General features: G+C 38.8%; 1 protein-coding gene across 2 annotated transcripts in view; it reads right to left on the bottom strand.

Annotated features, from left to right (window-relative positions):
- CLTCL1 (clathrin heavy chain like 1) overlaps positions 1 to 14,306 on the bottom strand; it is a 103,414-nt gene that overhangs the window by 84,875 nt on the left and 4,233 nt on the right. For both annotated transcript variants that reach the window (XM_086682271.1, XM_086682272.1), the window contains exon 2: positions 6,910 to 7,117. In XM_086682271.1, coding sequence (XP_086538397.1) covers positions 6,910 to 7,117 — 208 coding nt within the window. The remainder of the gene's footprint in view (positions 1 to 6,909; positions 7,118 to 14,306) is intronic.

Genomic DNA, 14,306 nt, shown 5'->3' with positions numbered 1-14,306 from the left:
AGGAAGATGTAAAACTGTCTATATGCAGATAACCATGATGTGGTATATCAAAAATTTGAAGAAACGCACTAAAAACTCTAAGAATAAAGAAGTTTAGCAATTGTACAGAATACAGATGTGTATATAAAAATCAGTTATAAAAATGGGTGAAGGGGAGTAGAAGATACAGATTTCCAGCTATGGAAGATATAAGTCCCAGGGATAAAAGGTACAGCATAGGGAATACAGTCAATGATATAATAGCACTATATGGTAACAGGTGGTAGCTATACTTGTGGTGAGCACAACATAATGTACAGACTTGTGGAATCACACTAAGTTATACACTTGAAACTAATGTAATGTGTATCAACTATGTGTATCATACTATATCAGGATTTGTACACTAACAGTGTAAAACAGGAACATCTGGGTGGCTCAGTCAGTTAAGTGTTGGAACTCTTGATTTTGGCTCAAGTCATGATCTCAGAATTGTGAGATAGAGCCCCATGGCTGAGCATGGAGCCTGCTTAGGATTCTCTCTCTCTCCTCTCTCTCTCTCTGCCCCTCCCCTGTGTCCTCTCTCACTCTCTCTCTAAAATAAAATAAAAATTCGGGGCACCTGGGTGGCTCAGTCAGTTGGGTGTCCGACTTCAGACCAGGTCATGATCTCACAGTTCATGAGTTTGAGCTCCACATCGGGCTCCGTGCTGGCAGAGCCTGGAGCCTGCTTCGGATTCTGTGTGTCTGTCTCTCTGTCTCTCTGTCTCTCTCTCTCTCCCCCCCCACCCCTGCTCATGCTCTGTCTCTTTCTCTCAAAAATAAATAAATGTTAAAAAAAAGTTTTTAAATAAAATAAAAATTAAAAAAAAAGGAAGTGTAAAACATCATTGAAAAAATTGAATATCTAAATAAACAGACATTCCATGTTGAATGACTAGAAAACTCAATATTGTCAGATGGCAATTCTTGCCAAATTGATTAATAAATTCAATGCAATCCCTATCAAAATCCTATCAGGCTATTTGTAGAAACTGATCCTAAAACTTAAGTGGAAATTAAAAGGACCTAGTTTCATAGTTTCAAAAACTATTTTGAAAAATATGAAGTTGGAATACCAACACTATCTCATTTCAAACTTACTACAAAGCCATAGGGGCACCTGGGTGGCTCAGTTGAGCATCCGGACTTTGGCTAGGCTCATGATTTCGCGGTTCATGAGTTCAAACCCCACAATGGGCTTGCTGCTGTCAGCACAGAGCCAGCTTCAGATCCTCTGTCCCCCTCTCCCTCTGCCCCTTCCCTGCTTGTGCTCTCTCTCAAAGGTAAATAAACATAAAAAAAAAAAAAAAAACTTACTATAAAACCATAGTAATCAAGTATTTGGCACAAGGTTGGGCATATGGATCAATGAAATAGAACTGAGTCCAGAAACAGGTCTATTTATATGGTTAACTGATTTTTACCAAAGTTGCCTAGATAATTCAATGGGGAAGAAGAGTCTTTTCAACAAATGGTGCTGGGACAACTGAATGCCCTTACCCCACTGAAAAAAGAAAAAGAAAAGGAAAAAAGAAAAAGAAAGAAGAAAGAAGAAGAAAGAAGAGGAGGAAATGAAGAAAAACCTAACATTCTTATCTCATGCCATACACAAAAAGTAACTTAAATCAGACTATGGACCTACATGTAAGCGTTAAAACCATAAAACCATTAGAAGAAAATATAGAAAATCATCATGACCTTGCACTCCTAGGCTAAGCATTCCTAGGTAAGACTCCAAAATCAAGATCCATTAAAGAAAAAAAGTGGTAATCCAGACTTTATCAAAAATAAAAAATGTTTTCTTCAAAAGATATATTAGGAAAATAAAAAGAAGAGCTACAAATTAGGAGAAAATATATGCAGATCACACAGTTGATAAATGATTTATAACCAGAATATACAAAGCACTCTTAAAATTCAATAATAAGACAAATAAGCCTATTAAGAAATGGGCAGGGCCACCTGCGTGGCTTAGCCAGTTTAAACATTCCACTCTTGATTTGGGTGAGCCCAATAAGTGAGTCATGATCTCACAGTTGGTGAGAATGAGTCCCGAGTTGGTCTCTGTGCTGACAGAGCAGAACCTTCTTGGAATTCTCTCTCTCCCTCTCTTTCTCTCTGCCCCTCCCTCGCTTGTGCTCACATTGTCTCTCTAAATAAGTAAACTTTAAAAAAAAACCCTTTAAAAACTGGGCAAAAGATTTGAAGACATTTCTCTAACAAGATACACGAATGGCAAAAAAAAAAAAAAAAAAAAAAAAAGACATATAAATGACAAATAACAACATGAAAAGAAAAGACACTTAACATCCTTAGGCATTACAGAAATGCAAATTAAAACCACCATGAGGTATCCATAGGTAGCCTCTGGAATTACTTTAATAAAAAAGACAATATCAAGTGTTGCATACATGTTACAAAAACTAGACTCCTCATACACTGTTGGCAGAAATGTAAAATGGTACAGTCACTCTAGAAAACAGTTTGGTAGTGCCTTAAAGAACTAAAAAAATTTACTGTATGATCCAGCAATTCTACTCCTAGGTATTTACCCAAGAAAAATGGAAATACACATCTACAAAGACTTGTAGGAAAGTGTTCACAGCAGCGATATTCTTAATGGCCAAAAACTAGCACCAATGCAAATGTCCATAAACGGATAAATGAATAAACAAAATGCGATATATCCATGGAATAATAAAGTTGGAATTTTACTCAACCATAAAAAGGAACTAACTACTGATACAAGTTACAATGTAGATGAACCTGAAACATAATATGCTAACTGAAGGAAGCCAGATGTAAAAGATTGTATATTGTATGATTCCTTTATTTGTAATGTCCAGAAATGGCAACTCTACAGAGTCAGAAAACAGATCAGTAGCTGCCTAGGGCTAAGGATAGAAGTGAAGAATGACTGCAGACAGGAACAAAGGAACTTTCTGGGATAGCAGAAATTTTCTAAAACCAGAGCATGGTGATAGTTCCACAACTCAATAAATTTTTTAACACTGACTTTTATTTTTTATTTATTTTTAACTTTTATTTATTTATTTGAGAGAGAGAGAACGTGTGCAGGCACTTGGGGGAAAGGCAGAGAGAGACGGAGAGAGAGAATCTTAAACAGGCTCCATGCTCAGTGCAGAGCCCAACTCAGGGCTTGATCTCACAACCATGAGATTTTGACCTGAGCTGAAATCAAAAGTCAGGCGCTTAACCAATTGAGCCGCCCAGGCACCCTGACAACTCAATAAGTCTACTAAAAGTCACTGAACTGTACACTTATAATAAATGAATTTCCTGGCATGTAAATTATACCTGAAAAAAATGGTTAAGAAAGAAAAAAGTGACTGGATTAGAAGTTCAACTATAGGATAGAGGTACCTTTTAGTTTCAAATAGCCTGGGATCATATAAGAAATTTCCTCTAATTCAAAAACTTGTCAAGTTGTCACTAGACTAGTTAAAAAGGACTTGTTTTACATGAGGTACAAAATATTTAGTGACACAAAAAGAATTAAAAAAAAAATAAAAGAGACCAACCTCCTCTGGGAATCAATCCTCTGTCAGATTCCAATTGTCAGGGTGAAGGATGTGCTACCACAAGGGGGTACCATCCCACCACCTCTCCCCTCCCCACCTGGGTCAAGTGCTAACTGCTAGGCTGGCACTGTATAGCCTATACTCAATCTACCTCTAAAAATTAAGGGGAAAGGTAGAGTTTGTAAAAAGAAACACAAATGACTACTCAAAGTGCTATGTTTCATAATAACAGTAAGAAATATACTCGGGCCAATAATGCAAGTAGTCAGGAAACTTTTTCTTTTTAGGGGCATACAAGATCTCTGTCACATATTTGTCTGTTTTTACAACTTTTTAAAAATATATAAACCATTCTTAGCTTGGGGCTGTACAAAAACAACAGGTTACCTATCCCTCACTTAGAGTATTAATGTTTCATTAAGATGATGAGCAACAGATGAGGAATTCTACCCCCATTTCCTGTCAAGGGTAAAAATGTATCTCTGGTTTTAAAATATTCACTACAAAAGCATCAGTAGAGACAGTCTGAAGAAAGTGTGGTAAGTGAATCTGCTCCAGGCTTCTCCAGAAGGATGGGCAGTGGCATGGGCTGAGGACCTCAGGAGCTCTCAGCCAGATAAAAGGACAGACTGCAAGGCAGACCTTTTTAAAAAAGAGGTACATCTCATGAAGAGCCCTTTTCCCATCACAAGACTTCACCAGCCAAAATGGGTAGTCTGTGAGATTTAAGACCAGGACCCTTGACTTCACTTTCATGCTTTCACACTGGCACCTATGGAACTAAGTCATGTGAAACAATAAAATTATAATTAAATCATCTCTGTAATTTAGCCACTGTACAAATATCTTTTTTTTTTTAAGACACTTTTGCTTATTTTGGTCTAGGGTCTTTGAAACACACCACCACCACTTGCCAAAAAATTGTACTACAAGGGTCCAAGGTTATCCTAACAGCCACAAGATTGTAATAAAAACAGAATACTTAAAATTATATAACTTTGGTTCCACAGCTCACACTTCCTCATGCAAAAGAAAATAGCAGTCAACTGCCATAGATGAAGCAATTCATATGAACACTGAGAATGAAAAAAAAAAAAAAAAAAAAGAGCAGCGCCTGCCATCAGGAAGCTGGCCAGACCTCACAGTCAAACCATACTGCTCTCCTAGTGGACATAAACCATCTCAGAGGACACCAACCTCAGACAAGTCCCTCTGAGACCATGATAAAGTGAGACAAAGCAAGGCTGCTTCAGAATCTTATCTAAGTACAGACAAAAACAAGGTAACTGGGAAACCCACAAAATACCAAAAAGCCATTCTCTTGGCTGAAATGCATGACTGCTACTTCTTTAACCAATTCCAGCTTTATCCTCACTCTAGTCTGCCCTTCCCCTATAGGTAAGATTTACTGAGACACCTAATCATAAAATTACCCCCACTTTCTAACAGCATCCAATCTTTCTTTTTTAATGTTTGTTTATTTTTGAGAGAGAGAGAGAGAGAGAGAGAGAGAGAGAGAGAGAGAATGGGGGAGGGGCAGAGAGAGGGAGACACAGAATCTGAAGCAGGCTTCAGGCTCTGAGTTATCAGCACAGAGCCCAATTCGGGACTCAAACTCACGAACCATGAGATCATGACCTGAGCTGAAGTCAGACATTTAACTGACTGAGCCACCTAGGTGACCCTAACAACATCCAATCTATAGCAAACTCCTGTTTCCTTAGACCATCCCCCAAATCACCCAACTGAAGCCCAAATCCTACAAAAGTTTTTTTCTAACACTCTCTATTAATACTGTGACACCTCCCAGCTCCCCATGGTGTGATTTCTCTCTCACTTAAACAAGTAGTAAACCCAACTTGTTCAACTTCGGGTGTGTTGCCACTTTGGTTGGAGGGATTGAGAGCATGTAAATACCGAGTTCTCTCCACTCTCCTACCACACTCCAACAACTCCCTCTAGGAGATCCACAGTGCACACCGGTATAGAGAATCATATTAGAGGACCAGGAAGACTAAATTGCTGGTTGTCTCTCAGACCCGCTTAGAATACTAAACAGCAAACACCACAACAGATAAGGTCTCTCAAAAGTATTGCAAAATAGGGGTACCTGGCTGGCTCATTTGGTAGAACATGTGACTCTCAATCTCAAGAGTCATGAGTTCAAGCCTGACATTAGGCATAGAGCCTACTTTTAAAAAATTAATTAACTAAAAAAAAAAAAAAAAAAGTACTGCAAACAGAAAATGCAGAAGAACCAAAACAATCATGAAGAATCCATAGGGGTGCCTGGGTAGCTCAATCTGTTAAGCATCCGACTCCTGATTTTGACTCAGGTCATGATGCCACAGTTCAGGGATCAAGCCCCACATTGGGCTCTGCTTCGAATTCTTTCTCTCCGTCTCTCTCTGTCCCTCCACCAGGGGCACTCTTGCTCTCTCTCTCCAAATAAATAAACTTTTTAAAAATAAATAAATAAATAAATCCATAAAAGTTAGCAATTTCTTCAATTAAAATTAGTTTACATCGTTTACACTACATGTTCAAAAAAATACTTTGGTAAGAAATAGAGTTCACAGAAAAAAAGTCATTTGAATAAAAAAATTTAGCTATTTTTTTTTAAATAGAAAGGTTATAACTCCCATATGTCCATTTACCTACTGAAAGGACAAAGTAGACCCTATTTCTGTAACAAAACAGAAGCACAGGCAAAGCTAATATTTGGCATTCACAAATTTTAGCTCCAGAAAGAGTTTTCACTTTTCAAGGTAAGTGATAATACATTTTGCATTAAATATTAACAAGTCCACTATATACATAATCCTTTCAATTTGCCAAATCATAGATTCTATATTCTCAAAGTAACTAGAAGATTTCAAGCATCCAACATCCCCCTGAGTTCAGGGGAAGTAAAATTCTATTAATCAACAACTATACTGTCCTCAATGTGTTTCACAAGAGAAGCAGTACCTTGGCATACTCTAGGATCCCTGGAGCGCCACTGTAAAGCAGCCCATTATGAGCTCAAGGGCACCACATAGCCCAACTGGTAAACATGTGCAGAGTAGTATTGGCCTTTCCAGATGTAGCAGCCATGAGGATGAGACACTGGGCATGCACTCCCTCACGTATGTAGCAGTATGCATGATGTCACAAAAAGCCCAGGTGCTCATGGGCCTCTCATTAAATAAGGTATGCAAAACAGCCTTGGCTAAAACTTTTGTAATTAAGTTTAGGATTATTGATGACACTTGGCTGTAAATTTATTGACAGCTGTCTGATATGTAAGGTAACAAATCAGGTAAAGTGAGGTAAAATTCCTTTCTGAAAATACTATCAGGCTTACCTTTCAAAGCTATCACCTTAGAGGCTGGATTCATGATGGCACTTTCTGCAGAGATGGGCCGTCTGATTGGTGCCATTGGATCACTCATGTCAACAATCACTACCTGTGCCTGCTCACCAACCTTTTCTCGGACACATATAAACTTATCAGATTCCATGGTCAGTGTGCTGAATCCAATGTTGGCTGGATTAATTCCCAGGTTTTGGAGCTAAAGAGAAAAAGAAAACATTTGATTAAAATTAAGTTTTTCCTCTCTGAAACACAGTATATCTAGTCCATTATTTAGCAAAGTCTAACAGAAGGAAGAAAAGTAAAACAAGAAAACCTTGGGGGCACCTGGGTGGCTCAGTCGGTTGAGTGTCCAATTCTTGGTTTCCACTCAGATCATGATCTCATGGTTCATGAGTTCGAGCTCTGTGTTAGGTTCTGCGCTGACACCACAGAGTCTGCTTGGGATTTTCTCTCTCCCTCTCTTTCTCTGCCCCTCCCTTGTGCTTACTCTCTCTCTTTCTCTCTCAAAATAAATAAACTTTTTAAGGAAAAGGAGTTTAGAAAAAACTTGGCATTAAATAACTGAGGCAAACATAGACTTGTGTTTCTATACCTTTAATAGGTACAGGCAATGCATCAACAGTAGGCTGTGAGTCAAATCTCAAGGGGCTTATAATCATACAGACTGATGAAAACACACAAGAATAAGGATAATGCCAGGAAGAGGGAAAGATGCCTTGAGCAATACAGACAGGTAGACATCAGCTGGGAGGGGGTGGAGGAGCCCACAAAGAATAACTCACAGATAAACCCACAGTTGAGGAGAGCCTCAGCAAGAAGGTGGTCTTGGAGAGGTGAAGGCAGGGGAAAAGAGGGGAAAGGAAGAAAACAAAAACCAGTTTCTCCAAAAGCAAACAGTAACAAAGATCTAGCCAAGAGTTTTTCTTTTCCTTAAAGCAACCCCACATATCATATTTGATTTAATTTCTCAGTCAGTTTAAATATTTCTTGGCATGTCCAAGGAAAAGTCAACAGGTCTGGTACATCTTTGGAGGTAGATGGATTGCTTGACCTTGTGTAAAACTTAAATCAGGAACCTTTCTTCAAAGGTCACTTTTATACATAGTGCTTGGTTTAAATAAGAACCAAGTTTATTAATGAGATAAACTTCAATGAAAAACCCTGGGAAAACACACACTCAAGAGAACCATGCTTATATCTATAAAATTCCCCTGCCCCAATTTACCTTACAAGGCACCTTTGTTTCTAAACATTTTTCTGCTCAACCCAAACCTTACTGCTATTGACTAGACTCTTTAGTTACCCTGTGTGATCTTGTATAAAAGTTTACGCTAACAACAAAGATTGGGAACCACTTGTTAAAAATAATGATCAGGGGCGCCTGGGTGGCACAGTCGGTTAAGCGGCCGACTTCAGCCAGGTCACGATCTCGCGGTCCGTGAGTTCGAGCCCCGCGTCAGGCTCTGGGCTGATGGCTCAGAGCCTGGAGCCTGTTTCTGATTCTGTGTCTCCCTCTCTCTCTGCCCCTCCCCCGTTCATGCTCTGTCTCTCTCTGTCCCAAAAATAAAAATAAAACGTTGAAAAAAAAAATTTAAAAAAAATATAAAAAAAAATAAAAATAATGATCAGTCTTTAGAAGAAGCACAGATGAGGCTATTCATACTGCCAGTATAATTTTTTATTCTATCATTTTATTCCCCAATGAACTCCTTAAAAGCAAGGATTATATCTTATTTGTCTCTTGTGGTACAGATTCTAGCACATATTTAATATTCCAGCTGCTGAGCAGGCTGCAGGACAACAGGTCACCTTATCTGACCTTTCTGCTAACCCAGGAGGGAAGTATGCTATGCACAACTTACACTAGTACAACACAAGACTTTTAGGTTAAGAAATCTTCCCAAAGCCACAATGCTGATTAATGATGGAGACAGGTGTGAATAAAGCTTGTATTCTAAACCACAATACTGTCTTGTTTGAAATTCCCGTTTTATTTTCACACATCTGAAGCAGGAGCTTAATGTAGTAAATGCAGTAGTATAGTGAATCAAAGTTAAGACTTTCTCACAGCAAGTAATTTTCATACATTACTTTCATGAGTACTGAACACATGCTACCTGCTAATCACTAACTCTGAAAACAGTAAGATATATAAGATACAGTCACACCATCCAGAGCCCACAGACCATGGAGACTAACAATTATCAGTAGGTTGAACTATATGAAGTTGCTGATAGGGAGACAATGAAAAGTTCCTTTGGGGGCAGAGAGAGGGAGAGAAACAACAGGGTGAAAGAATGTTCCCAGGAGACCTACCTAGTCTTCCTTTTTTTTTTTTTTTTAATTAAATAAGCATTATACTATATAAGCATATAGTAACATTTGGAGAGCCCCCTAACACTCAAGCACCCAACACTGTTAAATCTTTACATTTCAAAAAAAAAAAAAATCTTTACATTTCAGAGCCATACACTTAAGTGGGCCTACATTTTCTAAATTTTCACTTTATTCTTAGTTTGGGGATGTTGGGTTAATATGGCAATATTCTGATTTCAACTCCAAATATCATCAAGAATTTGTACCCAATCTCTTGAGTACAGTAAGTTCTTAAATATTAATGATTATGTCCAGTTCCTTACACAAAAGCATATACACACATTCAAGGTACTTGGAAAAGGTAAAAGTACCTCACAAAGGAAGATGCTGTTTTAACAGCTGAGAACAGTGTACCCAAAAATAAGTCAGAGACTATTAGAACTAGAAGGAAGAAGGTGGTTCTCAACCAGGGGTAGTATCCTGCAGTCTCTGGAAACAATCAGGGGCAATCTGAATTGTACAATGACTATAGAACACTACTAGTATTTAGTGGGCTGGGGCCAGGCATGCCAAACACAGGACAATCCCACAAAAAAGAACTTTTAGATATAAAATAGCAAATACCACTGAGTTTTACTCTATATGCAGAAACAGAGTCCCAGAGAAGTGGTGTGCCCAAAGTCATGTTTTCTCATTAGTTAATAGCTACAACTAAGGACTCCTGATTCCTATAATAATTATTCTGAAAGGCAACACAGCTACACATTTAAAACAACGTATACACAAGTTAAGCAAAAGTACACAAGATATTATTTAATAATCTTTTTCAGTTCTTAAGACCTGCAATTAAATGAATCCAAATTCAAATCTGACACTGGGGAAAACATAAAAAGAAATTACTCATCCGACAACTCTGTGGTTTCTATATTTAAGGGGCTTAGGGACAGCAGTATGACTGGGAAGGCTGCAGCTGTGTTTATACAGGGCTGTTGGTGAAAACACCAACTGACCATACCAAAGAGCCAGAATGTTCAGTTGCAATAATATCCCAGGTTTTCATGTCTCTTGTCTCTGAAGATGCTAGTCCTTTCTCCTTCTGTATATGTCTCCTCAGGCTCATTCACTGCCTTATCACAGTGCCCATCAGGTGGACATTCAATAATTAATTAGTAAAGAAGTTACTAGTTTTAGGCAGTCAAGAAAATAATTTAATTTTTAAAAATAGATTTTGTATGTCAAACTTACCACAAGCTTTCTCTTAGCTTAAAGAGGGAGCCTTGTAAATGAGGACCTATGAAGAATGAGGACCTATGAAGAATGACACAGAGGTCTTTCCTAGAACTATCCTAAAATTCTAAGACTAGATTAGTTCAGAACAGTTTAAAAACTACATCTGTGTAGTGCTTTACAGAACCTCTCTCAAATTACACCAATGTAGGTTTTCTGTATTTTAAAACCAACACATAAGACCCTATATTTATACGTGTTAAATGTCAACTAGTTGGATGCCTGCCTGTCAAGATCTCCTTGAATACTAATTTTGTCACTGAACTTTGCTAGCCCAGCTCTGCGGCATCCTTCTTCAGCCAGCCAAGAGTTATGGTAATCTCTCCCTGGCATGGAGGCCACCAGCAGGCCTTAAGCAAGAGAAGCAAAAGAAGAAAATGTGGAATAGACTGAAAGCAACAGATTCAACAAAGAAAGCAATGAAATACTTACAGGATGGGGGGCGGGGCAGGGTGTCAACAACTACTGCCCCAGAAGAATATCAGTAAGCAATACTGTCAAATATATGATGCAATCTTTATATAATCTTAAAAGAAAGATCTTCAAATTCTGTTAAGTTACAAAAGTAAAAGGAGGGAATTTCATAGCAGGATTGAAAGAGATATGGTTTCCTTAATAGTGGTTTCTTCTGGGAAAAGGGACCCAAAGTTTGAACAGAAAGGTTTAATTGTCATTTATACTATTCTTCCTATGTGTATGTATTACTTTAAAACTTGTTCCAAGCAGACTTTGCCCCAGCTACAGAATGTTTAAGAAACTGGTGGAGAGGGACCTTGACTAAGATCTTAGTACATAATAACCCTTTTAATCCAATAAACTCAAAAAGTACTGAGAATCTTGTGCAGTTCAAGGATTCTGAACATTTAAATATGTTCTATGATCATAATTTATTCTTCCAAAGAGGACTTGCCCAAATTCATTTTATTCATTCATTCATATATAAAATACATATATATGTGTGTGTGTATGTGTGTGTGTGTGTGTATACACACACATACATACATACATACATACATACATACATACATACATACAGGGAGAGAGAGAGAGACAGCACACGAGCAGGGAGAGGAGCAGAGGAAAACACTCTTAAGCAGGCTCTATGCTCAGCATGGAGCTCAACGCAGGGCTTGATCCCATGTCCCTGGGATCATGACCTGAGCTAAAAGCAAGAGTCAGACGCTCAACTGACTGAGCCACCCAGGCACCCCTTGCCCAAATTCGTTTAATATTTGCTCACTTACCATACCACTGTTGTGGACAATCTCACAAAGGCTGACCCTTCCACACACCCTGGGTGACCACTTTGTAAATAAGAAAGTCAGAAGGTAAATGATTGGCCTAGTATCTACTTCCAATACAAGGATCATCAGTCTACCAACAGGCAAAATTTAACAGCTTACACAAGACCTTAAAAACATTTATATGGGTGCACAACAATTTCAGTACACAAAGAGCCTACTGTTGTTTGCCTTAGTGTACCAAAAACCGTTTCACAAAATGGCAACCTAAACCAAACATGTAGTAGGCTGTGAGTACACTGTCACCTTTCAGAGTGACTCCCCAGGGTCTCTCCAGCAGACGCAGGTGCTCATGAACTGTTTTCAGTTCAAGCTCAATCTACTCTTTAGAGTGCTGCCTTTCCTACTCACATGTAAAAGGCTTCAAACAACAAACTCTTTCTTTAATTATGAATGACTAAAAGATTGATTCAATCCAGCTGCGTGTGAGACTCATCTGGAAAGAAAGGCCAAAGTCCTCACTTCTCAGAGATTCTAATTTAGTGTTTAAGGTAGGCACCTACAGAGATGGGCTGGGAAGCACTGATTAAGACTAGTGACCACCTTGCTCCTATAAGTAAATTATATGTAAAATAGACCACCTCGGCAGACTCTGTATCTGTTTTTTGTTTGTTTTTTTATTTTTATTTAGACTCTGTATCGTTAAGAATATCACCTCAGAGATATGCTACATAATTGAAACCTTGAGGTAACATGTTTATATGTTCTCTGTTTATTGAGCTGTGCCACATTTCAAAACTCTTACAGCCATTCCTCTTCTGAATCAAGGTGTCATTAGTTCCTAGTCCTGTCTCTATTTTCAGCACAAACAGCAACAACCTTCAAACTTAGATATCCGAATATAAAAAAAGTTCAAACAGTACAGGGGCGCCTGGGTGGCTCAGTCAGTTGAGCAGCCCACTTCAGCTTAGGTCATGATCTCACCGTTTGTGGGTTTGAGCCCTGCATCGGGCTCTGTGCTGACAGCTCAGAGCCTAGAGCCTGCTTCAGATTCTATGTCTCCCCTCTCTCTCTGCTCCTCCCTTGTTTGTGCTCTGTCTCTCTCTCTCTCTCAAAAATAAATAAACATAAAAAAAAAAGTTCAAACAGTACATATAATACAAGAAAAATATTTCTGCAGAACTAGTCTTCCTCTCAAAACCAGGGTGACAGGATAAATAAAGCTAAATAAATTGCTGCAATCTTAAGCTGAAGTGGAAGGAATGCTTTATTACAATGCATTAGATATAAAAGTACAGCTTCTGCTTTGGGCACACTCCTGAAAAATTGACTGTAGAATAAAAGTTCCTATACACTGATTTCTACTTTCCCACTGACCATTAGAAAACTATTGTTTTTCCTCTGGGGAAAATCTGGCCCAAGAATTTTCTTTAACTATAGTTTTACAAACAAAACACAAAAATAATTCTTTTATGAGGGGCACCTAAGTACCTCAGTCAGTTAAGTGTCCGACTCTTGATTTCAGCTCAGTTCATGATCTCGCAGTTTGTGAGATGGAGCCCCATGTCAGGCTCTATGCTGACAGCATGGAACCTGCATGGGATTTTCTCTCTCCCTCACTCACTGCCCCACTTCCACTATCTCTCTCTCAAAAATAAATAAACTTAAAAAAAAAAAGAAAAGGATTTCCAGGGGCTCCTGGGTAGCTCAGTCAGTTAAGCATCTGACTTCGGCTCAGGTCACGACTCACAGTTTGTGGGTTTGAGCCCCACGTTGGGCTCTGTGCTGACACCTCAGAGCCTGGAGCCTGCTTCAGATTCTGTGTCTTCCCCTCTCTCTGTTCCTCCTCTGCTTGCTCTTGCTCTCTTTATCTCTCAGAAATAAACGTTAAAAAAATTTTTTTAAAGAATTTTCATATGAAACAAACCAAAATTAAAAACAGGAAAAAACCCAATTAGAGTCACAAATATTAAGTGATGTGATAGACAGAAACCATATTACTTAATGGAGCAGAAACAAAACGTCAGTGTGACAGGCAGGAGTACTCTCAACAAAGTAGACTTACAGTAAATTGTCACAGGTGAGCCATACGGAGTGTCTAGAAAGGCCTACCAACTTTGTCATTAGACAATCTACATTTTAACTAATCAGTCATCAGCTATACAAACATTTTAGTATGAAATTGACTTCATTCCTTCAAAGATCTCAGGGCCTATTATGTACTAGGCAGTGACAATACAACTGCAGATAGAAGGAGATCCTGAGCCTGCAGTCCAGTAAGGAAAGTGACCACTTATACACCATACAGTTACCTCCATCATGAAGGAAGCCCCAAAGCCATGGGGGCACACAGGAAGGGCTCCTAATTCTGACAAATCAGGGACAGCTTTCTGTCATTCAAGCAGATAGATACCAGAGGGCTAAGTAGGACTTGGCTGGGTAATGTCTGAGGGGAAGAATGTTCTGGAAAGAGGCAACAGCATGTGCAAAAGCCCACAGGTAAGAATACTGGGCTCCAGAGAAGGCCCTGGAGGACAAGAT

The sequence above is a fragment of the Puma concolor genome, chromosome D3 (genome assembly GCF_028749965.1).
Source record: "Puma concolor isolate L17-30 chromosome D3, mPumCon1.1.hap2, whole genome shotgun sequence".
In the NCBI taxonomy this organism is placed as follows: domain Eukaryota; kingdom Metazoa; phylum Chordata; class Mammalia; order Carnivora; family Felidae; genus Puma; species Puma concolor.
Note: the sequence above shows the minus strand (reverse complement) of the source record. Positions and strands in the feature narration are given on the sequence as shown.